General features: G+C 49.7%; 1 protein-coding gene and 1 long non-coding RNA gene across 6 annotated transcripts in view; one reads left to right on the top strand and one right to left on the bottom strand.

The window, feature by feature from the left end:
- Positions 1-20,540, bottom strand: part of VLDLR (very low density lipoprotein receptor) — a 35,412-nt gene extending 14,872 nt beyond the window's left edge. For 2 of the 4 annotated variants that reach the window (XM_058695791.1, XM_058695792.1), the window contains exons 1-6: positions 19,882-20,540; positions 19,587-19,720; positions 7,685-7,804; positions 3,627-3,749; positions 2,126-2,248; positions 52-423 (exon numbers count right to left, since the gene is read on the bottom strand). In XM_058695791.1, coding sequence (XP_058551774.1) covers positions 52-423; positions 2,126-2,248; positions 3,627-3,749; positions 7,685-7,804; positions 19,587-19,720; positions 19,882-20,525 — 1,516 coding nt within the window. In that variant the 5' untranslated portion in view covers positions 20,526-20,540. The remainder of the gene's footprint in view (positions 1-51; positions 424-2,125; positions 2,249-3,626; positions 3,750-7,684; positions 7,805-19,586; positions 19,721-19,881) is intronic. The other 2 variants (XM_058695793.1, XM_058695795.1) reach the window with 1 other exon arrangement.
- Positions 19,627-27,020, top strand: part of LOC131492122 (uncharacterized) — a 76,635-nt gene continuing 69,241 nt past the window's right edge. Inside the window, exons 1-2 of one of the 2 annotated variants that reach the window (XR_009251882.1) lie at positions 19,627-19,740; positions 22,739-22,960. This is a non-coding gene — a long non-coding RNA (uncharacterized LOC131492122). Of the gene's footprint in view, positions 19,741-19,984; positions 20,076-22,738; positions 22,961-27,020 lie in introns of those variants that run through there. The other variant, XR_009251883.1, reaches the window with a different exon arrangement.

Genomic DNA, 27,020 nt, shown 5'->3' with positions numbered 1-27,020 from the left:
GGGGAGGAGGGGGAGGAGGGAACAGGCCCTACTGATAAGAAGACTACGTACGACAGTTGACCTCGTCGCTGCCGTCTTTGCAGTCCGGGTCTCCGTCACACCGCCACTTCTTATGGATGCACTCGCCCGAGCCGCACTGCGTCTCGCTGGCGGGGCACTTGGTGTGCATCCGCGGCTGGCGGCCGCACTGCTCCAGGGACTCGTCGGATTGGTCGGAGCAGTCGGCGTCGTCGTCACACACCCAGCTGAGGGGGATGCATGAGGACGTGCTGCACTGGAACTCGTGGGCGCCGCACGTCGGGGGCGCGCAGTCCAGCTCGTCGCTGCCGTCGCTGCAGTCGTCCTGGCCGTTGCACACGAAATTCCTGGAGATGCAGCGGCCGCTGGAGCACGTGAACTCATCGGGGCCACACGTGATGTTGCCTGCGGAGAGACAGCGGGCTCCGCTGAGCACGTGTCCCGCGCGTGCTTTCCAGACTCTGGTCCCACAATGTAGCATGCGGGATCTCAGATCACGAGCCCTAGCTTTCCAGCTTCACTAAAAAGCTAACGTGGATCTCTATCAATATCCAAATTCGTGGAGTATCTAGCAAGCCGTCCCGGTATGTACAAGAGGCAGGGACTCTTGAATAAGAACAGAAATAAAGGACCAAGAAAAGAGTTGAAGACTCTCAAGTTAATTGGAGAGGAGAACCACAATCTATTGGTAACTTAAAGCGATGGATAACTTGAACGAGAAAGGGGCAGTTCACTTTGAAAGGCAAAGACTCAGTTATCTCTCAATGGATAGACCACGGATCGGATTGTTAGCTAAAACTATTGTGTACCAGGTATACAGGCAAGACACTCGTAATAGGCGTTATGACACTGTCACCAAAAAGAAGTCATCATGTTATACTACCATGCATGGTTCCTTCTCTGCTGGTCCTTCAAATGAGGATCCGGAATCACAGGTCTTAAATATTTTCAAGTGTTAGAAAGTCATTGCTAGGGCTAGAATCTCAATCTAGCAGCCCGCTAGGCTGATAACGATAAGCCAGGCAGACTAGCCAGTTTGTGCTTGGATTCAGATTCCTGCTGAATGAATCAAGGTCACAGTTTGGTGGTAATTAGGGTAGAAACCACGACTCTCTTGGGAAGCAAAGTCTAGATTAAAGAGGGAAACTCTGGGCAGCTCCTGGGCTTACCAAGCCATAAAAGCTCCATTCTAAGATTGAACACCAAAACTCACTGGACTAGGTGCAGTGATATTGACCTTGGAAGTCGACTTGTACACACGCAAGATGGACGTTTCGACCGCAAACACCCTCGGCTCACTTACTCTGCTGCATCAGGAGGCCCGTGCCCATCAGACCTGGGAGGTGCAGCTTTCTGGGCCCTATAAAAGGGCGGTAGCTTGAAAGAGTGCTCAGAGCAGTGTTTGTTCAACCTAGGTATTTTCCCAGGGCCTGGCCTGAGACATGCGGCACTTTATTACATATTTTCCAGGAACAGACACTTGAAAGCATAGGAAACCGAGCTCGTTTTTACAGGCAGGGACCGTGAGAAGAGACAAAAGTACCATCGGTGGAATGGAGTTTTCTTTGGGCATGTGCTGGCAAGATGTGAACGAACGTTTGTGCACCAAGTTACCCTTGGAAAAGGTTGAGCTAGAATCTAGCTTGGGCGTGGGGGGCTACGAAAGGCTTGTATGATGTTCACGTAATTTATTCCAATCAGCAGACCCACTGGAGACCGAGGAATAAGCTTTCTGGCCCTAGTCCACTCCTCGTTTCATTGAGCACCAGTGAGGAAGGCCCATGACTTCCTGTCCTGACGGAGACTGGAGCCCAACGCACGATTCTGTGGCTTCGCTGAGCTGCTTCTAAACGCCAGTGCCCTGAATGACTTACCTGCTTCTCGCTATCTGCCTAGAAGAAACCCCGAAGCAAGCCGTGGTCAGTTACCATGGGAACGTGTGGCCGAGTTTCAGGGCAGTGAGGAAAGCCAAGGAGTCGAGCAGAGAGTGAGATCACGGAAAAGTGCGTCAACGGAGCTGTTCTCTTCACGCTCCGGGGAGCTTCCCTGCCCACCCTTGAGAAAAGGGGTCTCTGGGATACAAGCCACTCCACACTGGTCTTCTTACCACAGTTCTCTTCATCTTCTCCACTGTCACAATCGTGTTCACCATCACATCTCCAGGACACGGGGATACACTGAGTGGAGCGGGCGCCACAGCTGATTTCATTAATGCGGCATGTTCTCATATCTGTTGACGATATACAGTCTCAAAAGAGCCTCCAAACTCATCAGGGCAAAGCTGCTGTTCCTGTGCTGCCTGTGAGTGGTCACACCTGCACCTCAGCGGCCTGGCCGGCGGATGCGATCGGACCTACCGTGGCGGAAGCCTGGGGCGGCTCGGGAGCCCTGCCAACCTGTGCCACCTGGCAGTGCACCTGAGAGCCTGGACCGTGTTACTCCTTCAAGGTTCCATGGCGCGCTCAGTCCTGGCTTTTGTTTTACTTGGCATGGTTAGGCTTACTGGCCGGCCTGCTCCTTGACCTTTTTTTTTTTTTTTTTTTTTATTTTATATCGGATATCAGATAAGGTCACCCGATGCCAACTTCATTAAAGGCTGGAAGGTCTAACACCTGTGAAGTCTTCCTTTGACTAGATTCCTTTATAGGCTTCTTCACAACCTACTTTAGACTGGCAAAACGGGGACGGCTCCTGAAGGTTGACCTCACCGGGCCATCCTCAGGGCCACGTCTTTGTGGAACCTGTCTTTACCTGTGGGGACTTACCTGCCTTGACCAATGTTCTGATCGCTCCCCTTATTTCTTGCCTAGAAAACTGAGATGGACACATTTAGCTTCCTTTCTGCTTCACTGTGTTTTGTAAATCCTATTCCAGACCTAAACTTCGCTCCTATTGGGACTGCGTATTCAGTGCTTTCACAGGTCTCTCCTGCTTTGAAATGAACGCCAAGACATGCTTCACCACGACAGTCAAAGGATCCCAATTTATCTGTCCCAAATCCTCCTCTTCTGTGATGTCACAGACCATTTCCTGAATATCAGCCTAAGGACACAGATAGACCTTTGAATACCTATGAGGTTTCTCTTATTTAAGAACAAGCTGTAAGCTTTACCCTACTTCAATAACCTTAGGTAACAAGTTTGTTAAAAATCACGATGTCCCCCTATATTTAGCCACCTTACCCCATCAGTAATTGATTTTTTTTTTCCAATCGCCTAAGCTGTGCAGCTAAAAGCTTATCCTTGGCGCAAGTGGTCCCTCATATAGCTCAGCTTCCAGGACCACAGTACTATCTGCTTGGAGTCCTAATTACCAAACATTTGCAATCTATGCACCTAGTCAAGGAGTTCTTCATCAAATCTGCTGGCTTCCGTCGTAAATATTCAATAGCGAAGCTACCCAAGAGGACGTGAGTCTTGTTAGACTAGGGAGAACATTCTTTAAAGGACACGGATCGACTGCTCGTGACTCGACTGACCTTGGAGTCAAAGGGCCTACACATCATGGTCGGCAAAGGGAAACTACAACCAAGTTTCAGATGAAACCGTACTTGGAGCTCTGAGACACAAACCAGCCTGGAAACGTTAAGGTCCAAAGCAGTCACTCACGGCACTGTTCAGGGCTTTCGTCAGAACCGTCTTCACAATCGGGATCTCCGTCACACTGCCACCGGCTGGGGACACATTGGCCATTGTTGCAAACAAAGTCCGACTCGGCACATGTCTTCTTCACTACAAAAGTGTATTTGCAGGGTTAAAGTCGAAGTCACCCAAGAGCTTATATTCCCATGGGGGGTAAAAATGAATGATGGGTGCGTTGGCTTCTAACAATAAGGCTGAGTCAATTGGCTCTCAACTGACAGTGTCCAGGAGAACACTAGAAAAACCTATTTTCACTTTTCCAGAGGAGAAAGGGGCCCACTTGAGAGAGCTGGAGGGGACAGAAGGCATGGTAAGGTTGCTCATTACCTGACAGCTCAGGGATACCTCCTAATGAACTTCTTGCAAGTTTCATATTGTTGAGTGTAAGTCATAGTTTCATGCTTTTATGCATTTCTTCCAAGTCATTCAAATAACCTCCTAAGGTTTAAAAGCCAAACATTCCATCCTATGACTGGATCACAGTACAATTGTTCTAGGGGCTTCTCTAAACAGCCCACGGGTTTAGTGTAGAGTTGGGACCCGCTTCAGGACTGAATATTGTCACTCCTACAGGTCTGTTGGGGTAGAGGAACCCGCCCAGTAAGAAACAGAAAGCTTAAACACGAGGACAAAAGAAGTCACATTTAGAGTCCTAGAGACAGAGTAACATCGACTGACTGAAAGTCACCGAAGCCGCTGTGGAAGCTACCAGTCTCTTTGAGGCCTAGAGTGAAAGTCGCCTATAACAAGGTATCACGTGTGCTGTGAATTCCTACTAGGGCAGGACTTTTCTCCCAGAATTTTGGTGACTCAGGTTGTTGTCCAAAGAAGGAAAATCTCAGGAGGAAGGGGACACTGTTAAATACCAGGAAGATAAGCATAAACCTGGACTCTCTTAAACCAGCCGGGTGGCTTGGTCACCTTCTCCACAAGGGAGTCAGAGAGAAAGAAGGAATCTCAATAAGCAGCCACACAGGGTGTTCTAGGCTCATCCTTCCCAGGCTGTGTTGTTCTTCTCTCATGTGCCTATACTTTCTACCTAAATTTCCAGTTTAAGATCTTCTTCTCTAACAAATATTCTGTACTGGTAAATCAGCGCAAACCCAATTAATTTGCTAAAAACTTGAAAGGGACTGCTTCAGGTCCAGGGTTTGAGCTGCATACAACTTGCAGGGTGTAGGGGACGCTAAAGTACAGGGCCGCTCTCGTTTCGCCTCAGACACCGTGCGGCAGGGGATATCGTGACTACGGTCAATTCTGAGAACTCACATTGTGGTGATGAATCATGATGATCTGAAAAGGATTATTCATCTCCTTGAATTGTGTAGCCAAGGAAACAAGAAAAGCCACATTGGCTCTTGGATTCGCACCTGTTTGTAAAATCCCTGAAATACTCAAACCCCAGTATTAACGGTGAAGGCCATATCCAGGGCCCATGTGCTCCCGCGCGTGTAGGAATGTGCTAGAACGTCCGTAGAGCTGCTTGCTGCAATTCGACCTGTGATGATCCTCAGGAAGAGGAGGCAGGAAATGGCTTTAAGGAGACCACACTGGTTTGAAGACAGATTAAAATGGTACAGGGATGGGCAAGAGGGGCAACTCTGCAAAGTGTGATGGCAAAAGATAAACAGGGACAGACAAATTGCTTGAGTTTGTCTCTCTCCATTCTGAACACAGTCTGGGAGGGTCAAGAAAGGCTGTTGGAATGGGACCTGAAGAGGTGGATAGAGATTCAGGTGTGCCACCGGGAAGGAGGACTACCTGTTTCCTCCTCGGAGAGCTGAAGTTACTGATTAATCAGATCAGCCCAACACTTGTAAAACAATGAGTTACTGGGACCCACGGAAGCACCTGGCTTCTGGAGTCTCCGCTTCAACTGACTGAAAATGCTGGTCGACACGTGGAAAGAAACAGCCCTGCTGAAATTGCAACCAAGTTCAGCATCAAGAGGCTGGATAGGAAGAATACTACAAGGCTTTCTGAGTTTTAAGCATTTCTACTGCCTTTTTCTTCCAGGGAGGAAGATCTCAAAACAAGCATTCAGAGCTTCCCTGAGCAGGGCTCCCATGTGCCTTCTCTACCTTCAGAACCACGAGGCAGAGACCAATTCTGGCCAAGGATATATTTAATTTTTGCCACCTCATGTGAATGTGAGTGATAACTACATCTACCTCCTCAAATCTTCCCAATCTTCCTGCTGTGTGTCTGGAAGTTATTGAGGTGGAGACTATTTTTAGGAAAAGCCAGTGGTGACCCCTAAGAGGCCCCAGGCTAGGTGCTACCAAGTTAGATGGTAAAAGGAGGCTTCTGGAAAGAACAATGAAAGACAAAGAACAATGGGTCTTGCCAAATATACATTTGGGAATGCAGGAAGAATTGTTACTTTCCAAAAGAAGAGTTGCCAAGAGTGAGTCCTTGCAGGGAGATACTTCGTGAAGGATTTATATCACCTACGTAACCTAGCAGTGGCAAGAACTCCATGTCTTGTAGGATAGACTAAAATCCCAGTGTTACGGTGTAAATAGAGGCACATTGATGCCAGGAAGATTCTTGGTCCTGAGACTGGAGATGAGTTTCTTTCCTGAGACTAGAAAGGACTTTCTGTTGTTTCCAAATGAGCTGCAAGTCCCTATTTCGATGTACAAACACCTATGCTATTGCTCGGCGAGCTCAAGCATAAGATCGTCTGCCATGATGCTTAGGCTATGCCATTTTTGTAATGATGCATGAAAAAGCAGAGAAAGGCATAACGAGATGGCAATTGATGCAATCTACATTTGGCTTCTATTTTTCTTGTGTGTTTCTAATTTGTACAGTGGACATGTGTATATAACATCTTTTAAGAGGCAAATGACAGTGTTGTCCCCGGCATTCGTACACAACATCGTTTCAGGATTTTTACACCACAGAACAAAGGGATCAAAAAGCAAACTGGGGCATATATTCAGGGTACCTCCGTGCCACCTTGATACGTATTTCTCCGCTGTGGTGGCTCCACACGAGGGTACACAGATTGCATAGGGGCATTTCTCACAATGATCTTTGGATAGATGCTGATCAATGCTTATGATGGTATATCCCCACTTTCCTGGGGAAAGACTGTCTTCCACTCTGCTTAACGCTTTAGAATTACCAGCTGTGGTAGGCAGAGAATTAAAAAAAAAAAAAAAATCCTTATCTGATCTATGATCTGCACTGGCCTGTATTTTCTATGCCAGGAGTTTATTAACCTTATAAAACCTTAGGGGATTTCTTACTGCTCATGGCTTGCTTAATTTTCAGGGGTGGGGATCAGAGCCATTTGAGAATTAAATAAAAGGAAGTCTGTTCCAAGCAAGCTTCTGTCTGTCTCTGCTTCGGGTCCTGGGGTCCCCTCTCCTTGTTTCCTCTGCCACCTGTTTGCTTGATCTGCAAACAGGTCCTGTCATTTGAAAGCACCTCCACTTTATCTTCCACGTCCCACACTCAGGTTGATAGCCCCATGTCAAACATTCAACTATATTCCTCTAGACCAGGACGTATAGACTCTTTGGAGTTTTTATATATTTTATAAATATTTTTATTATTATATTTTATATTTAATATTATATTTAACATATATGATACATATTAAATATATATTGAATATATTTATATTTATTAAATAAAAATAAAATATACTAAAATACATAATTTTTAATATATTTTTTAAAAAGTTAATTTATTTTGAGAGGGAGAGAGAGTGCATGAGCAGGAGAGGTGCAGAGAGAATTCCAAGCAAGCTCCGTGCTGTCAGCGCAGAGCCTGATGCAGGGCTCAAACTCATGAACCTCGAGATGATGACCTGAGTTGAGATTAAGAGCCGGATTCTTAACTGAGCCCCTCAGGCACCCTATTTATTTATTTAGCATTCAATCAATATAGTTCAGGGCAATTCTTAGCCATGGATCATAGTTTCCGAATCTCAATACATTTAGAAAGAGCATCACGGTAAATGCATGTGTCCTCGTGGGGAGGCCAGTGATGCTGTCAGGCACTTTACTTACCACAGTTCTTTTCATCGCTGCCATCGGCACAGTCCTCGTCCCCATCACATTTCCACAACAACGTGATACAGCGGCCATTTGTGCACTGGAATTGGGATGGTTCACATTTGGCTTTTCTTCCTAAAATCAGGAGGGAGCGCTTAGCTAAGCTGGGATACAAGTGTGGTAATTCAGACATGCAAGTTACCCCAAAACCTGTGGATAGGGTCCTTCTTGGAGGGGCAGCTGCAGACTCGTCAGGTAGAACATTCTAGGGGCCAGGGTGGGGTGGGCACTGAAGCAACGACTGACTGCGACTGAGTTCTTAGCTGGGCACATGCCATCTGGGGAAGACTAGATTTCCCAGCCTGTCTTGCAGTGAGGCATAGCCATGGATGGGGCTAAGGTCTGGCTACTGGAATATCAACAGAAATAGTAAATAGGACTTCTGGGAACTGTCCTCGAAGGGATAGGGATCCCATCTTCCTGCCCATTTTTCCTTTCTGGCTCGTGAAAAGTGGCCCTGGTGTCTGCAGTCGTGATCCTGGGCTAATGGAGCCAGACCAAAAAAGCAGCAACCTGGATTGTCCAGAAAACACGGGGAGTGCGGTCGGGCTTCACCTGCCTCTAGCTTTGTTTTCCCTCCTTTAACTCATTCCTGTAGCTATAATCACACAGCCAAATCCTAATCCATTAATAGCATTTCTTGGCCATATTCTATACTGTGATTCACAGAGGATGCCCCTTATTACAAGCAGACTGAGGGAGATTTAGAAGGGGTAGCAAGGAGGGGACAGAATAGAGGTTTAGTACATGGCTCTTCATCTTAGGATTTGAGGTCTAATTAGAAAAAAGACAAGCTTACAAAATGGCTCAAAGACAAAGATCAAGAAGGTACAGTTGAGAGGTGAAGAGATCCTTTTTAGTGACGGGGGCGGGGAAGGGCGTGTAGAACCACAGACCTGGAGTCTATTTCTCTGAATCTCCGTTTTCTGATGGGTATTGACTTCACACAGTGGTATACACTCATACTTGTAAGTAGAGGGTCTTTTTTTTTTTTTTTTTTTGCCTGGCATGGGACAGCTAGCATTCAGGTGTTTCCTACCATTATCATGTCTGTCCTTCTGGAGGATGCGATTTCTTTGAGCTCAAAGGCAAGGATCTGGTTGTTTAATGCAAGTATATACTGCAAAGAGGCAAGAAGACGAGAGGTGCCCCGTGGCTCGTACAGATTACTTAGGGAGGCCTTCCAGGCAGAAAGCCCTCCGATGCCCTGCCACCTTTCAGTATCTGCAGCTGTGGCGTTGCTGGCCTGAGAGCAGATGGGACAGTGCCAAGCACAGACTAGAACTCTTGTGCTGAGTACACAATACTCTCCTTGGCCTCCCTGCGTTCGGTTCCTCCCCACTGTCCGGGGGCATTCTAGACCCGCGTGGCTAATTCCCTGGCAGTCACGAATTTTGGTCCAAGTCAGCTTTGCCCTATGAATGTACATTCTTAGCTACTAAATGTATCGGTAGCTATATGTGCCATTCTGTTGTCAAGGGTCTAGCTAAGCGGGGCCCCAGCTACAAAGCAGTGTGGTTTGATGGCGTTCCCTACCTGTGTTTCATACTATGTGTTCATTCCACAAGTAGGTTATTGGGGGTAAGATGTCAGGGATTCAGAACGGTAGGTGTTGGGGTGCCTGGGTGGCTCAGTCTGTTAAGCGTCTGACTTTGGCTCAGGTCACGGTCTCAGGATTCGTGGGTTCGAGCCCCACGTTGGGCTCCCTGCTGACAGCTCGGAGCCTGGAGCCTGCTTCGGGTTCTGTGTTTCCCTCTCTCCCTGCCCCTCCCCTGCTCCTGGTCTGTCTGTCTGTCTCTCTCTCTCAAAAATAAATAAATATATATTTTTTAAAAAGTTAAACAAAATAAGGGTAGATGTTGTTGCCAGGAAGTGGCACCTGCTGATTTTTATACTGCTAACCGATTTGGAGTGGCTGCCTCCCCCGCCACCGGGCATATAGTCTCGATAGATTGTGACTGTTCTCAGTGCTGCTCTAGGGGCCGCTGGCTTCAGTTCTCTGTCCCCACGACTTCTGAGGGCTATAGGACTGGTCAGGATCTACTTAGAGTACTCTGTGAAAAGCAGACAAAGAACAGTCAGTCATCAGAGAACATCGATAGAAATATGGTTGGGAAGACCAGTCAGGTTGCCATGAGGACGCTGTGGAGACGGGAAGGCTCTGAATTTGTTTCTCAAGGTTTTAGTGCCAAAGGTTGTTGAGTCAAAATGAGCCAAAAACTCAGACATGGATATCTACAGCGCCCAAAAGGTAACCGCACAATCAGGCTTGGACGGGGAGAAGAAAGTAGGTGTCAAATGTCACTTTTCCGAGGGCGAGGTACTGAAAGATCGTGACAGTGAGTTTGGAAGCCGCAGAGTACATGGACACCCAAGCTGGCCAGGGATGCAGGACAGGCACGCAGTACAGTAAGGCTGGCGTTGGGTTCACTGGCACCTTTAAGGAGGGTCTCTGAACACAGCTGTAGCCAACAGTCCTAAGTGACACTAAAATTCCAGCAACGCTGCTTTAAGGGCAGATCCTGAGCAGACTCTGGACAGACATTAGCCTTTTCTTTTTTAAGTTTGTTTGTTTGTTTGTTTATTTATTTTGAGAGAGAGAGAGAGCGCACGAGTGAGTGCACGGGGGCAGGGAGAGAGGGAGACAGAATCCCAAGCAGGCTCCACACTGCCTGTGCAGAGCCCCCACGCGGGGCTCGAACTCACGAACTGTGATACCATGACCTGAGCTGACACCAGGAGTCATAACTGTTTTCTTCGTGTGTATTCCAAGTCCGTAAGACAAACAGAAGTTTACTTTCTACCTTTTGTGATCTCAGATATCTCTACTTCATCCAAGCTTCTGCCCGACTGTCATAAAAGTATGTTTTGCTGGGACACACACAAGATTCTCCATTACCATGGGGGTTAGATGTGGAGACAAGCTATTGACTGTTGCTGCTTGTTTAAAAGGGGAGCAGGGTCGGGGTGGGGGTGGGTAAGGCTGGCTGGCTGCCTTATAAAGGATGCCTTCTTTAAAGAGAGGTGAGTAAAGACCTTAAGTCTTTTTGGCCATGCCTCAGTTTCTTGTTATCTAAGCACTCAGTTGTGAGAGATGCCTCCTGGGCAGGAACTCCTCCCGGTTCGGTTTAATCCCCTGCCTCGTGCACAGCAACCAGGGCTTTGACGCCAGAATCTCGACTGCTGTGACCTCAGCCAGGCTGCAGGGCTGTGGTTCTTCTGTCCAGGTTTCAGAAAGATTCTCCCTCACCCGTCTGGTGCTCAGCTGGCAATGTGGCCGTACACAGCTCCAGGAGAACCGAAAGCACAAAACAAGTTAAGAAGCTTTTGGTTTCCAAAGCTTTTGGGGGATTACAGGATTGTGGACCTGTAGTCTATTTTCATCCATGACAGTTAAGTCTCAGGTTCAGCATTAGTCTTGCATAAAGCGAATGGGTTGAGCTTGCAATCATCTATACCCAAGGTGCTTTTAATTCTTAGGCTAAGGCCAGCGATGCCTCAAAAAATAACCCTGTAAGTAGAGGCTCTAGACATCTGTATCCCAGCATCTCTTAGCTCAGAAAGGAGAACAGTTGGAGTAAATGTGTTTTTTGGCAGGTTCCTCAAAGCCATGAGGTTTCATGGGAATGCCTTAGCACCAAAAGGGTGGATGAACCAGGGAGAAAGGCCATGACCGTGGGGAACCTGGTCACGAACCAGGGGAATCCACCTGTTTCCACCGGGAAGGCTTTCTTTTCAACACAGGAGTTTTGTGTTTAAGGATTTAAAAAGGGCTCTTTCTGTTGCTTTAAGACCTCAAACTGTTGGCCTACATCTGGGTTTTCTTTTAGCTCTGCTACTTAAGAATGAATACCCCTCCCCTTTTGGGTCAGTGGGTAGGAAGTCACTTGTACGTAGCCACCTATGGACCTAGTCACAGCTGTTTGCATTATCGTGTCATGAACGAAGGCCCAGAAGTGTCTGTCAAAGGCTAACTGCCTAACTCTGTCACTCACACACATGGAATCAGACCCTGCAAACTTAGTTCAAGGCACCCTTGTCCCAGGAACCTCGTTTACCTAAAGAGTGAATGCTGCTTCCCAGACAGGTTGGCAATTGACTGGCTCCAAGAAATTCAGAGTTTTAAATGCCTATAGAAGTCGATCTGCTGTTGTCTAACTTTCCCCGCAAAGGTTAACAGGGAAGAACAGTATGGAAGCTTCATTGAACTGTACAGATCTCACAGCAAATACAAACCATTCAACGTGGGCTACGCATTTCCCAAGAGGGCTCCGGGCGGCCCTAAGTGCAGAGGGGTTTCTGAGTATCGGGCTCAGGTGTGAATTTGAACCTGCACCAGGGGGCTCAGGCTGTCACTGTGCTGGGACCAGCAGGGCCAAGCATTCAGATGTCTCTCTTTCTCTCTCTCTCTCTCTCTCTCATTGCTGGAGCACATGGGTGTTATCTACAGGAATTTCTTGAGTCCATTTGTTTTGCCACTTCTGGGACCTCCGAGGGCATTTATTTTTAGTCCCGCTCACTTTCGCTGCTACTTTAATGCCAATCTTTCTATTTACAGGCTAAAACTCCTCTCAGGACAAGCTGACTTCTGAGTCAGCAAAGCAGTTTTCTCTCGAGGGAGAGGAGGCTAGTTAGTGACAGGAAGTCAGGAAAACAGCCTGAGTGTCAGGCACAAAGGTTGTGTCCCTGCCCTCGAGTCAGCCTCTAAAGCACTTGCCGTAACCAGTGAAAAACTGTTAAATACGTAGGGTAATCCTTCTCATTCACTGAAACAAGTGAATCTTACAGTCCCACTGACTGTTTTTCCATTGACATTAGATTCAGATAATCTCAGGAACTGTGGGTAAATAATTTTTTAAACATTGTTTGCTAAACGCAGCTCTAAGACTTTAGTCTTTTAATTCAGGTAGATTCTGCATCGTATACTTTGAACGTTACGATGCCCCATCTATGTATCAGGAAACCTGTCCACAGAAGGGGGGGGAAGTACAGCCCTTGGGTGGTATGAGAATTTGAACCCGGGCATTCTGTCTCCAGACACTAACCATGCCCACAATCTAAAACACCTAACTCAGGACTACTTCCCGCTAGAATATTTCTGTTGATTTTTGGCGACTCAGGTAGTGGAGTCAGTTGAAAGCAATCCAGAATTAGGCAGTCTCACCTGTCCGGATGACACTATCCTAACACAGTCTTATTGTTGAGGGATGGTCTTCCATCCCTCCCCCATTTTCATTTAAAAAGAAAAAGCTGCTAGTGTATCTTCAGCGATGTGGGAGGGGGGTTTCTACAAGGACTACAGAGCTTGGTTCTTGTCTAGGGCACATTGGCCGAGTCGCGGCATATTGGGGAGCTATTAGTTTCTGTGGCGGGTGGACAGCTACGTCAGCACAAGAGTTTCAAATGCACTGGGAGCAGAGCAGGGCCCACGCTTGCATTTCTGAGTTTCCAGACAGAACTGGTGTTGCTGGGCCCTGATCACACTCGGAAATCATTCCCTCAAGGTTAGGAGGCTAAGATTCCACCACAGCAGAAGGGACTATGTCATTTTAGGGATTGGACTGCACATCTCTTGCCCCCATAAGCTGTCCTGCCCATCACTGGATGGACACAGGTGACAAATGCTGGTCTTAAGGCTGACAGTATGGTGACAACCTGAGGCAGGCCAAACTCAGTCAAGATGCCTTAACAGCCATGCACCATAAATAAGTTCTAAAGTCTCTCTTCTCTTCCCCAGGAGCCCTATTCTTGAGGGGCTCCCTCCCTTGCTCGAAACCAGTGGTCTGGTAGGCAGCCCCGGTTCTTGTCCCCTGATGTTTTGCCATCAGGCCCTGGCCCTGTCCAGGCTCTCATCCCTTACTTGATGTAAATTCCTCTCCAGTTTCTCTGCCTCGGGTTGCCACAGTCTCCATCCAAATCGCCATGGCGATTCAAGCAGCCTAGAGTGGCCTGAAAAGCCAAGGGTCGTATCGCTTCTAGGCTTCTCACTGGCTCTAGGGCTGAGCCTTGCTCCCTCCCTACTTCACCCAACTTTTCCCTCTTGGTTCCCACCAGTCACCTGCTGTGAGTACACCCAGGGACCCACCCCCTTCCCCAGGCCTGTGTCTGCACCGTTACTCATGGTATTCCCATCCACTTATCCACTGGATAAGTGTGCACAGAGGTCTGCCCTTGAATGAGGCCCTCAGGTCCTCTCTTGACCAACCAGGTGAGGTCTGGCTGCTTCGCCATGGTCCCCTGTGCCTGTCACACGGCTGTCGCGTACTGGGAATACTTGCCCTACCTGCCTGTTTGCATCTCTATATCTTCTAGGCCCGTTAAGAAGGGCCTAGAATTTGTAACTTGGGACCAGGTTCCTGACCTCTAAAGATTCTTTGGGCACTGATGAGTATTCCTAGGTGGAGAGGCTCTATGCTATAAAATCCACTCTTCCCTCTGCCTGTGGGCGTACCGTCACCTCATCTTTGTGCCACTTGATTACCTAAAAACTGTGCGCTTTCCACACTGATCTGCCAGGGGGAGTGTGTCAGTGAGGGTACGTCGGCCTCATTTCCCTGTGAGTAGCAAGCTTCCAAGACCCAGGGAAACGGTAGTAGCAGCTAACTGGTAAAGTTAGAAATTTGATGTAGGGGACCCGGATTTCACTTTGGACATGTTTTGGTGCTCTTTGGTCACGTTGGTAGCAACCCACTCTTGCTCGAATCTCATCACTTTTGTAAGAACATCTGCAGAGGTGGAATAGTGTCTGGCTTGGTCAGATTCAAGTCTAAGTGCTTGGGGACGATTGGGAAAACATAGGCTATCACACACGTAGTGGGGGAGAACTCCTGTGACCTTTGGCTGCTATCTGCCTGTTGTATGATTAAGCCCTTAATACGGATCTGCTCACTTCTCTCCAGAGCTTGTAGTCCAGACTGTCTTTGGAACATTGATTTTCTTTTTTTAAATTTTTTTTTAACGTTTATTTTCATTTTTGAGAGACAGAGAGACAGAGCCTGAGTGGGGGAGGGGCAGAGAGAGACGGAGACACAGAATCCAAAGCAGGCTCCAGGCTCTGAGCTGTCAGCACAGAGCCCGACGCGGGGCTCGAACCTACCAACTGTAAGATCATGACCTGAGCTGAAGTCAGATGCTTTACTGACTGAGCCACCCAGGTGCCCCTGGAGCATTGATCTTCTGATCTGACTTCCCCACTAGACCAAATGCCATGAAAGAAAGGACCAAGTCCGTAGTTACTGTGTCCACCCCCCACCCCCATGCCCTGGCCATGCCTGGTGGTGCTCAGTAGATGGATGTCCAGTGGTTGTAAGCAGAAGTACAAGGGACGCCAGCGTGAATCTACCACCTACTCAGGGAACCTGCAGATGAGTTAATAAGTCAGGTCTTGGGAAGGCTTCTTAGAAACACGAAAGACTAGGGGCTGTCTACAACTCAACAGTATTTGGTGGGAAGAATTAAGTGGTAACACGTGAGGTAATTTGCAAGTGTATTTAGGGGAAGTGTGAGGTTATAACATCCGAACCGGGAAGCAATTTGCAAACGTTGTCTATCAGCAAGGTTTTATCATCTCCTTTGCTAGGCAAGTTGCAAGCCCGGCCCCATCCCCTACCACCAAAAGCATATACATAAATGGCTATATGCATAAAGGCTCCTAGCCAGGAGGGCCAACCCAGAAGATCTGAGTTGGTGGCAAAATCATCCACTCCAGCCAGTGGTCCCCATCTTCTAGTTTCTGCCCCCAAAGTTACCTTTTAAAAACAAGAGCGTGCATGCCCTTCCCTAACTCTATCCACCCGTGGAACATTTTTAAAATACAAAAAAGTCAAAGGCTCTCCAAGCAAACATTAATCACCCCCCTCTTTTTTTTTTTTTTTTTTGCATAATCTCTGTACTAAGTCTCCCAGCACCCAGCAGGCATCCTTGTGCTTAATTTAGGGCCCCCATATAACCAGCAGGCCTAAGCTTTCCCGGAACACATCGCACAAAGGAAAAAATAGGCTAACTTGAAGGTATCACCTGCCCTCTCAGGGCGTTGCTGCTGCGGGGCTAGTGTATCTAACCAGGTGGCATTAGCCATGCTTAGAGCTTTTACTGCTAAGTCAACAAAACAGGTTAGCCAAGGGACACCAATTCATATTGAAAAGGGCAGAGTGAAATGATCCAGCAAGATTTCTGCTACAGTGAAGTCTGCAAACTAAAAAGCGATCAGTCCTCCAATTTCCTAGCTAAAAATTCTTCAGCTGGGGAGAGGGGGAAAAAATGTCCCTGGACCACTTCTGCTCAAAAGATACATCTCCTCTGTCACCTCTGCAGAAGGTATTTTGGGGCCCTTTGTCTTGGAAGTGGTCTTCATGCTATGCCCTGAGAACTCTCTTGAGATTGACTTAAAGTAGAAGGGAACACACTCGACCATGCTGAGTCTATCAACTAACCATCTAGAGAGAGGCACACCCTGAACAGCTCTCCTAAGGCAGGTACATGTATCATAAACATCATTACAGACCTTATCACCGCCCTTTGAGGCATTTAATGTCTTCTAGGCTAGTAGGTGAAGGTGGCTTTCCAAAGAAAGGTCAGTAGCCACAGTAAACGTAATTATGACTTGACATAAAACAGGTAACCACCTACCCTTGATCGTTCTTCTTTCTACCAAAAAGGACAGCTTCACTCACGTTCTGTGAGAAATGGAAAACGCTCTAGATATTTAATCTGAGGTACCTATTTACCTATGCTGTGCTCTGAGTCTTCCCATCTTTGGCTCAAAACGCAAAGCCATGTGCCTGAGAGCTGCCTACTCCCTTGATCTTATGGCCATGTTTGAGGAGTTCTCGTGGTCTTATCAGTTTGATACTTGTGGAGTAAAAGGGGCTTGGAACTACTTTTCATCGCGTCTCGAGCAGTAGGTGGTAGTAAAACTGCTCCCGTGAAATCAAATTGATGATTATTTGACTTTACGAAAGGCAGAAACACTTCAATCAGGACTTCTTCAAAGCAAGCGGACTGCCGTGCCCTTACTACCTTTGCTTATTGTGGTAAAGTCTCAACAGTTGGCTGCACTTGGCCTTTACGCAGGCATCAGGCATCTGGGGCCTCAGGCTGGAAAAGGAAAGAATCCTAACAACACAGGACAGACATTACAGCTAAATGTCACATGGAGTAGCAACAGGCCGCTGCCCGGAAGGGAGGTGCTCCGGCTTGAGGAAGCTGTCACTTGCCTGGTGATCCTCCTTAAGGAGTCCAGACTCACATGTTCATTCCTCGGCCTGAGGCTCGTGATCGCCGTGACACTTTCCCGCGGTGCTACAGGCTGGCTTCAGTGTATTTGCTCCTTGCCCTCCAGGTCTCCTCTTACTGCCGGCTTCACCAACCGACTCCCAAAGTTAGAGAAGTTTCTGGCTACTCATTTTCCTGGTTGCTGGCCACATCTGAATACCCCTCCTAACACCTTGGTTCTTCCAAACTCTGGCTTGAAAATGTGGTACCCCACAGCCTAATCCTGAGCACCTGGGCTGGAGGAACACGTGCTAAAACTCCCAGGTGTCTGCCATCAGGCATACTACACTACTGAACTTCAACCTCTCTTGTTGGCCTAAGTTCCAGGCCAGGATATCAGGACACAGCTGCCCATCCCCCATCCTAGAATATTTTATATGGCTACCGTGAGCATGTATGGATGTGGGGAGGATTTGGGAAGAAGGGATGTAGAGAAAACGGCCAAAAGCTGGCCCATATGGCCTGGGACTTTGAACTTCAGACAGGAGCCAGTCTGGGTTGGCTTGGGATCCATTCCTCCTTCGGCCAACCCCGGATTCTATCCACGTGAAAAATGATGTGCCTCTCTTCCTTGGAAGAATTTAAGTCTTGAACGGGCTCCTACTTTTCACTACTCATGGCACCACACGTGTTTCACACGTGGACGTAGGGGAGCCAAGGTGACCCTCACTTGCCTCTTCCAAGGTGAACATAGAGCTTCAGCTAACCCATCTCAGCAGTTCAAGTGCATCCCCAGCTTCCTGTAGGATAAAGTTAACCCCACATGGAAAGCTATCACATGTTAAATTAAAAGAATAGGAACAGAACATGCACCAAAAATGAATCTTTCTCCCACCTCCTGGCCGGTTAGCAATAGTTTCTGGCATCTCAGTCTTTCGAGATGTTACGGAAAGTATAATGCACGGCACTATTGTGAGAAATCGTTGAATAAGTTGGGATTGCTCATCCATTAATGATTCATGTTCCAGTCTGCAAATTCTTGTAGGCAGGACTTTTCCAGGCTCTTAACGTGTGTGGCACATTAGAGGCTATCTCCAGGACTCGCCTTTTTCAAGGGGAAAGCATTTCAGCGAACAGTCCGGGGGAGCCTGTCGGGTCTTGTACATTCCCTTAAAGATAATACTCCTCTGGCTGCTGTACGCAGAGACATGTGACCAACCCAAACGTGCTCGGGCGGCCAGCCAATCGCGGAGGGCAGAAAAGCCCGTCCCTGCTTCACATGCTCGCTCGGGACAGCTGGACCAAAGGGCAGGGGGGCGGTCGGAGGCTTGAAGCCCCCACGTACTGCCCTGCCGGAAAGAGGCTGCTTGACAGCACACTGTAAAGTTGGCTCACTTTAGGAGACACGTGACTGCAGGCAGGCCGGCCTCCTAGGCCACCGGGCTGCAGGAGCTAGGGACTCTGAAATGGGTATTCGGGACGGGGGCACCTTCCTGCCCCACTGCCGTAGAGCTGGCCAGCAAGCCCCGTGCTGTCCTGTCAAGATCACTCCGGGGACCCGCCAGGCTTCCCACGGAATCCTTAGAAGGGCTTGCTGTCGCCTGCCCAGCAAAGTTGTGCGGCTCCAAGCGGAGCGTGGCTGAGCACAGGGCTCCGGGGCCCAGTGCGGCAGACCCTGGGGACTCCACGGCCGTCACCACCGCCACTCGCGCTACTCCCTTTGATCTATTGTTTGGAATGAAGGCTAATTACACAGTCACCAGATTAGGGCTCAATTCCTCTCGAGGAAATCTCACCGGGAACCAAGAGCAGCAAACTAACCTGATTAAGTCTTCGTTCCTCTCCCCTCCCCCGTTCAGCTGTACGCGAGACCCGAGAGGTTTACAAACACTGCGCGAAGGGGAGCGAGCCGGGGAGGAACACCCGGTGGGGAGTCCTATTTGAACCCGTACTCCAGAGCGACCACCGGGCGCCGGGGGAGTCGCAGTCCGGGTGAGCAGGCTGTGCATTTGTAGTGGCTCCCCCGGAGCCCGCCCGCTGCCGCCCATTGAACGTGCGCCCGCTCCCCGCCGCCGCCAGGGTCTCGCTGCTGGGACCTGCACCCGGCGCCCAGCGTCCCCGCACGCGCCCACCTGCGTCCATCGCCCACTCACCCCCCCCCCCCCGCCCCACCACCTCAAGTCCCAGGAGCGCGTCCCCGGTTCCCGAGCGCGTCTCGGCCCGACCCGGCCCTCTGCCTCCTTCCTAACACTCCGCCTGGCAGACAGAACCATTGTTCAGTGGCTCAGAAGCCCACATTCCCCAGCCCCGACCAAGCAGGGTGAAAAACGAGGCAAAGCAGTGGCTCTGGGGGAGACAGTGTTAGGGAATGAAGAGTTCAGGCCAGGCTTTAGGATACCCCAAATCCCGCTGTCCGCCCGTCCCCCCCCCCCCCCCCCCCAAGCCCGGCTCCCCGTAGCCGCGGCGATGACAGTCGGCTCAGAGGCGCCACCAGGGTTGGGAGGGAAAGAAGGCGAGCTGAGCGGAGAGGCGCCTCCTAGGAGGGGGGTGGGCAAAAGGAGACCCGGGCCTCGCCCCCCCCCCCCCCCCTACTGGCGCCCAGGCTGGGTCCGGGCAGCCAGCGGAGGGGCGCGTCCTCACTCACCCGCTCCGGTGGCGCGGCTCTCCCGGGGCACCCAGCACAGCGCGAGCAGCAGCCAGAGCGCCCAGCGCGCGGACGTGCCCATGGTGCCCGCCTGGATGGTGCCGCCGCTCGCTCCGCACAACAAGTTACCAGCCCTTCGCGAAGGAGGAAGGAGGTGGGGGCGGGGAGGGGGGAGGGGGGAGGAGGAGGGGAAGGAGTTAGCAAGGGGGAAAGGGAGCGGGGAAGAAGAGGGCACCCCCCCTCCCCTACAACTTGCACAATCTCCTCCCCACCAGCCACCCACCCACCCACCCACCTCCCCGGGCTGCAGCACCAGTGCAAGCCGAGCCGGCGGGCAGAAGATAATGCAGGCGCTGCAGAGGAGGGGAGGGTACAGGAGGGGAGGGGAAGGAGGGGGTGGGGTGGGGAGCCGAGAGCAGAGGAGCAAGGCAGAGGAGAGCGGAGCCGGCCGCGGAGCACCCACACTGGCGGCTGCCTCCGGAGCGCGGGGTGAGCTGCGAGGAGGGGGCAGGAGGGGGAGTGGTCAGCGAGGGGTGAGGGGGGTGTAAAGGGGTGGGGAGCGGCGGCTCCAGCCCTCCTTTCCCCTAGACGCGCTGCTTTTATAAGCTCCGGGCAGCCAGGTGCCTGCGCAGGGGGTGTGCGAGTCTGAGTGCGAGCGTGTGCGTGCGTGAGTGGCCGTGGCCGTGGCCGCCGCCGCCACCGGGACTGCTCCTGGGGCCCGGCGGCTCCGCGCGTCCGCCCGGGGCTCACGGGGGCCCGGGGCGGCCGCTGGTTGGCTCGCGCGCCGCCCTCGCCTCCAATCCCCGGTGCCTGCCCTAATTTCCTGATCCAGGGAACCTGCCGCCGCAGCAGCTGCACGCTCCCTGCGGTCGTTACTGTACCCTCCCGGCGGCCGGCGGCAGTAGTTAGCGCTGATGCAACGGCTGCTGCTGTTGCCATCGCCTTCCCGCTAACGGGGCTGGCCGCCCGGGGGGACTTGCGGCTTCCAAGGGCAACACGCATCTGTCTGTCTCTGTCTCTCTCTCTCTCTGTCTCTCTCTCTCTCTCCCCCCCCCTCCCCCCTCTCCTGCGCCCCAGAGAGGCTGGTACTCTAAGGCTGGTAGGTAGCGTCTTCCTCGGGCCTCCTGTCTCCACCCGAAAGTGACGGAGCCCCGGGGGTGGGGGGTCTCAACTGCACGCCGAGGTGCCATTTTCGCCAAAAGTGAAATGTGCCTTTAAGCGAGAGCGTGTGTGTGCGCGCGCGAGGGTGCGTGCGTTTGTGGTTTGTTCTCGGTAATGGAACGGGACTGAAATAACCCAGCCTGGGCGGACGGAATTTGCTAGCGCAGCCCTGCCTTCGCTCATCCACGATTATAGTTAATTGATAATTGCACAGAACGGTAGTTTGAGGGCCTGTAATTAAAAGCTTAACCTTTTCTTGTTTGGGGGAAGAGGGGAACCTGGGTTGGCGGTTCCTGATACACTTTGTAACATTCAATTATGAGGCTTAGGGAAAGAGAAAAAGGAAGTCAAGGCCAGGATTCCTTTTAAGGACTGATTCTTGTTTGGTGCCTGGCGGTACCTGAGCTTATGATTTGTTGTTTGGGGTGCTTCGTCTTTCTCGCACACTTTCCCTTGGTTGAGGTGCGGGGTCTGCTGTGGTCTTTTAAGCACTTCATAAGAGTTGCAGGGCATACCAAGCTATTTGGCTTTTAAGTTTTTATGTTGGATGACCCCACATTCACAGGTTTCGAGGGGATCTCATTCTAGCACGAGTCTCTTGGTGATCTGGTGGGCACTGCTTAGCTATATTCTCTTTGCCCCAGTGCTTCTGGACACTTGTCAAGGCTGGCCACCAGATGGGATGTTCGTTAGGAACTTCCTGTCTCCAGGAGATGGCCAGAGGGGAAAACTTCAGGTCAGGACACACTTTGCTGGGGCCAGAGGATGTCAGGGTGGTGACTGATCAGCCTTCAAGGGTTCCATCCTGTGTGTTGGTGGAGTGTGGCACTGTAGGGCTTTTTGCATGCTGTTTTGCCCAGCCTGTGCTTGCGCATTCCGCACGAACTGCAGCAGCCATACACATGGGGCATGTGAAACGGAATCCAAATTTGTTGTAGGCCGTTCAGCAGTGAAAACGCACGCAAGAGTTGTTGCCCTCGTGGGCATGAAGGTGTACAGCCTTTGGGGCACATCGTCTCCGGTATCCTCAGGGTTCTGAGAGACCGTCTGAGAGTGAGCTGTGTCACTTTCCAGAGGAAGAGATGAGTGGAAACGATATGGAAAAAGCGCCACGTTAATAAATAGTCATGTGGCTTGTTTCTAATAGTTTGCTCGGAGGTCAGTGCCTGGGTACCACGACCTAAACACGGGTATGATAGAGTGGGCTCACGGCTGACACACGTATTATGATTTCTGCCTCTCCAAGGGGTATAAATAAACCGCCGGTGAATTTAGCTGAGGCTCTGGGCTCCATCGTGGCGCTTTATTGTTGCTTCGAAAGGAAGCGTAACTCTTGGCTCTACCTCTGATTGGCTGTGCAGTGTAGGAAAATCACGGTGCCTCCCTGTGCCTGCCTTCTGCCTTGTAAACTGAAAACAAACCAGTCCACATAAAGTCAGAGTGCTCTCTGGTCTCAGGGACCAGCTTGCTGCAAAGCATCGATGGTTAGAAGAAAACAGCTATAAGAAGAAAGGAGTTTGACGAAGAGAGAAAAGGGCTGGATAACCAAGATGATGACGTTTATCACGAGTGGAGACTGGTGTGGTTGAACTAGCTGGTCTCAGAAGGGTTAACACCGCTAGCTCCAGGAGCCTTCAGGGAAATGCAGAGGCAGCCATTCACTCCCACAGTCCATCACATTCATTTTTTGTTGTTGTTGTTGTTGTTGAGACAACACACATCGGGCATCCTTGGCTCGTGGTCCCTGTGTTATGCGGTGGGCATATGGAGATGCCTCCCCAAGGAACTCAAGGTCTGCTGGGGAAGGCAGAGAAGCAGCAGCTCCAGCATCCTCGGCACAGCCCAAGGAATGCTCCAGGTGCTATAAGATGACAGGGGAAGAGTAGCTAATCTGGCTGGGGAACGAGCGTGTCCAACAAGGCTTTCCAGAGCAAGTGTCTTGGGGCTGAGTAGACGCATCATGTTTCTTCCATGTTTATTCCAGTTCTTAGGACTGCTGGGCACGTGCTGGGATCCCACCTTCCGGCTCCCCTGTTGGTTGGGCGGGACTGAAAGACGAATTTTGGCCAATTATTTGTGAGAAGGCACAGGGCGCCACTTGGGGACTGGAGCATTTCATGGTTTGCAGTGAGACCCCGTCTTTTGTCTGCCGTCTGATGACCAGAAATGCTCAAGCTAGGACTGCTTCGTGAACCCGATCTGTGGATGACTATGTGAGTAATTCTCTGCTGTCTATATGGGTCTGGCAGTGGTCACGTAGAGTAGAGGTCAGCAAATGGCCAGCGGCCTGCTTTTGGAGGGCTTAGGGATCTAAGAACAGTTTCTACATTTTTAAAAAAGGATTATACCAAAAACAACCACCCCCAAAACAACAAACGGACAAAACAAAGAAGAAAAATATGTAACAGAAACCCTATGTTGCTCGCAAAGCCTGAAATATTTGCCACCTGGGTCTCGGGAGAAGCATTAACTAGCATTAACCCTGGCTGACTCACTGGGAGAATGGAGAAGGAAGGTGGGGTTGAGCAAGTTAAGAAAAAGGCAAAAGAGAATCAGGTATTCAGGGCCATGCCAGGGATGCAGGATGTTTCAAGGGTGGGTTTCAAGCGGGCCAATGGGGTGAAAGAAGGCCGCGGAGGAAAGGTCAGGACTGGATTCTGTGGAGACCTGTACGTCATGGTGACTTTGCTCTCCATCCTGAAGGCCGTGGCGAGGTGATGGGCTTTTTTTTTTTTTTTTAACTTTAAATAACTATTTAAAATGATTTTACTTTAATTTAGTAAGTCATATAATTCACTAAGGAGTAATTATAAAATACAGAGGAAAAAAGTGTTTGAAACCTTACTCTGAGTATTGAGAGAGATTAACATATTCCATCTCTTAACTTTTAAAAATATATTTAACTTTATCCTCCGGGCACAAATTATATCGACATTCCTATCATCGGTACAGTTATGGCTCTCTTTATTTGCTAATTTACTTCTGTAAATATAAAAAAAAATATCCATGGGCCCACTGCTGCTCCCGAGTAGCAGAATATTGACAATAACACCTATCTATGGAGGTCATTCCCTGTGAACACATCTAGTCTACTGTTATTTTGAGTTTTGATTGGAGCCCTGATATCCAGTGCAGTCTAGAACGTTCACACTGGCAGTGGTATGAAGAATGACATATTTGGGAAGCAGGTAAGATGAGAAGAAGAACACTTAGGGGCCTTGGTAGTGAGGGGAATGTGTAAACAAGAGGAAGAAACTATTTTTGTGCTCATTCGTGTTCATATAATTTCTTTGTGAGATTTTTCTTTTTCTTTTTTCTTTTATTTTTCTTTAAAAAAATTTTTTTTAATGTTTATTTATTTTTGAGAGAGACAGAGACAGAATGCGAGTGGGTTGGGACAGAGAGAGAGGGAGACACAGAATCTGAAGCAGGCTCCAGGCTCTGAGCTGTCAGTACAGAGCCCGACGCGGGGCTCGAACTCACAAGCTGTGAGATCATGACCTGAGCTGAAGTCGGACACTCAACCGACTGAGCCACCCACATGCCCCAAGATTTTTCTTTTTCAAAAATTTTTTTAAATGTTTATTTTTGAGAGAGAGAGAGAGAGAGAGAGAGAGAGCGCGCGACCATGGGGGAGGGGCAGAGAGAGAAGGAAACACAGAATCCCAAGCAGACTCCAGGCTCTGAGCTTTCAGCACAGAACCAAGATGTGGGGCTCGAACCCACGAACTGAGAGAGCACAACCTGAGCTGAAGTTGGGCGCTTCCCTGACTGAGCCACCCAGGCGCCCCTGTGAGATTTTTCTCCTCAGTCCTTTGCTTGTATCTCTTAGAATGGAGTTTTCCAAAAACACATAATTCATGAGGCTCCCTAGCAATGGCGGCTGAAAGCGCAGGTTCCCAGATCCTCCCTTGGAGATCCTGACTCAGTGGATCCCAAGAGGGCCCAAGAGGGCCGTGTGTGTTATCTCAGTCCAGTTGATTCTTAGGATGGACTGTGGTTAAGAAACGTTGCTAGAGAATGTCTCCTTCGCTGCAATTTGAACAGCCAGGCAGCTTCACTGTTCTCAGATATGCATACATGTCTTTGTCCAATGTCTCCAGGGCTGGGAGGGTGGGGCCCCAGAAAATGCAAGTGCGAACATGGGACGTTTCCTTTTCTTTAAGCCCTGTGCACTAGCAAATAGGTGCAGCAGAAGGCATCCTCGAACTGATAGTTTGAAGCACTAATTACTGCCTTTTCTCCCCTGTAGCTGTGCCATAGGGAGAAGTGACGTAAACTTTCTCCCTTCAAAAGATTTTGTAACTTCTGGGGCCTCCGCCAGATCCTTTTCTGATCGAGTGACAAGCCAGTGACGTGCATGGGATTCACCCCACTCCAGGCTCTGTGAGCAGGGCCTGGTGGTCTAAACCCGTGGGCATGAACCCCAGCTTCTGTCAGAAATGACCCGGAGGTCTTATGAAAACATGGATTGCTGGGCCCCACCCCGGACTTGCTGTTTCAGCAGGTCTGGGACGGGGCCTGAAGATTTGTATTTGCAGCAAGTTCCCAGGTCATGCTGATGCCACTGGTCAGGGAACACACTTTGAGAACCAGTGTTCTAAACCCCTCAACATAACTTATCCCCCTCAGCCCCTGTGATTGATTCAGGGGCCTCAACCTGTCAACCCATGGCCTTCTGGCCACTCTGCTGGGATGCTTCAGCCCTAAGCATTTAACTCAGGCCTGTCTCCTTGCAGCGAAATGCAAGACTTTTCTTGGCTAGAAAGGCACCCTCTTTAGAGCAACGTGGTGGATGGACATTTGGCCGGAACGTGTACAGACATTGTGCCACCGTGAAGGAAGCCGGTTTGAAGGCCAGCCTGACTCACGGAGAAGAGGAGGCTGAGAAAATCAGAGAGACGGCCCTCAAACTTGACCCCCAGCCTGAGGCCAGTCTCCTGCAAGTTGTGATTCTGTAGGACTTCCCGCTTACCTGAGCCCGTAAATTCCCTTTGTTTGCATTAGACCTTTTGGATTGAGTTTTCACTTAGTAAGAAGTAACTGACTGACACAGGTGCCCTCTTTTTTTAAATTTTCTTAATGCTTATTTTTGTGAGAGAGACACAGTGTGAGTGGGGGAGGGGCAGAGAGGGAGACCCAGAATCCGAAGCAGGCTCCAGGCTCTGAGCTGTCAGCACAGAGCCCGACACGGGGCTTGAACCCACGAACTGTGAGATCTGAGCCGAAGTCAGACGCTTATCCGACTGAGCTGTCCAGGTGCCCCTCGAGGTGCCCTCTTAAAGGATGTAGTGGGCATCCTATAAAGCACTGGGCAAAACTCCATCCAGTGAAGGTAACTTGCCCATCCTGGAGGGAATTCAGAGGGTAGCGTACTAGGAAAGACTCTGCTAAAAGCTCCCTTCTTGTGCATCATGGTCAAGTCAGCTCCCCACCCCTCCCTCAACCCAAATCAAATGCTCAATGCCCCTACTGAGGATTACGTTCTCGCAAAACCACGTTAGAAATCCCAAGGCCGAATGCTGTTTTGCAGGCTGCTTTTGAACAATTTCAGAAAGTAAAAATGTACCCAAACTTGGTAAAGAGTTTATAGCCGGAGTAAAACTCCAAATAGGTGAGGATGAGGTTAGACCAGTGGTTCTCAACTGCCAGTCATCTTGTCCCCACGTCCCCTGCTCCCCCCACCTTCCCTCCACCCCCCAGAACATTTGGCAGTGTCTGGAGTTTTAGTTTTCATGCCTCTGGGACAGGTACTAATGACATACAGTGGATAGAGCCCAGGCTGCCGGTAGACAAACAGCCCACAAGGCACAGAACAGGCCCCCACAACAAAGAATGATCTGTCTGGTCCAAAATGTCAGTGGTGCCACGGCTGAGACATCCTGAGCTACCCAGAGAAGTCAGATGATTCTGTAATGTGCAGTATGTAATGAGTAGGGTCAGGGGACATTATTTGGAAATTGGATGGCTCGGTAGAAAGATGTTCTCTCTCTGAACAAAGAAAGCACGATTGGGGGTTTGTTTAGTAGAAAAACAGATGTGAATGCAGCATCAGAGGGCAGTAGGGGGATTTACCGACCTGGGAAAAGTAAAGTGAACCACACGAAGTTTATATTTCAAATTGAAGTAGACTAATATAGGACATCCACAGCCTGGTTGCATTGTGACACAGCTGTCCTGTATTTTCAGGGTTCGGGGTTTTGTTTTGCCTGTTTTTCAATCAAGGAACGAAGTGCTGGACCAGTTTTAAGTTTATTTTCCAGAAACTCTTGA

This window comes from Neofelis nebulosa, chromosome 12 (genome assembly GCF_028018385.1).
Source record: "Neofelis nebulosa isolate mNeoNeb1 chromosome 12, mNeoNeb1.pri, whole genome shotgun sequence".
Classification (NCBI taxonomy): Eukaryota; Metazoa; Chordata; class Mammalia; order Carnivora; family Felidae; genus Neofelis; species Neofelis nebulosa.
Note: the sequence above shows the minus strand (reverse complement) of the source record. Positions and strands in the feature narration are given on the sequence as shown.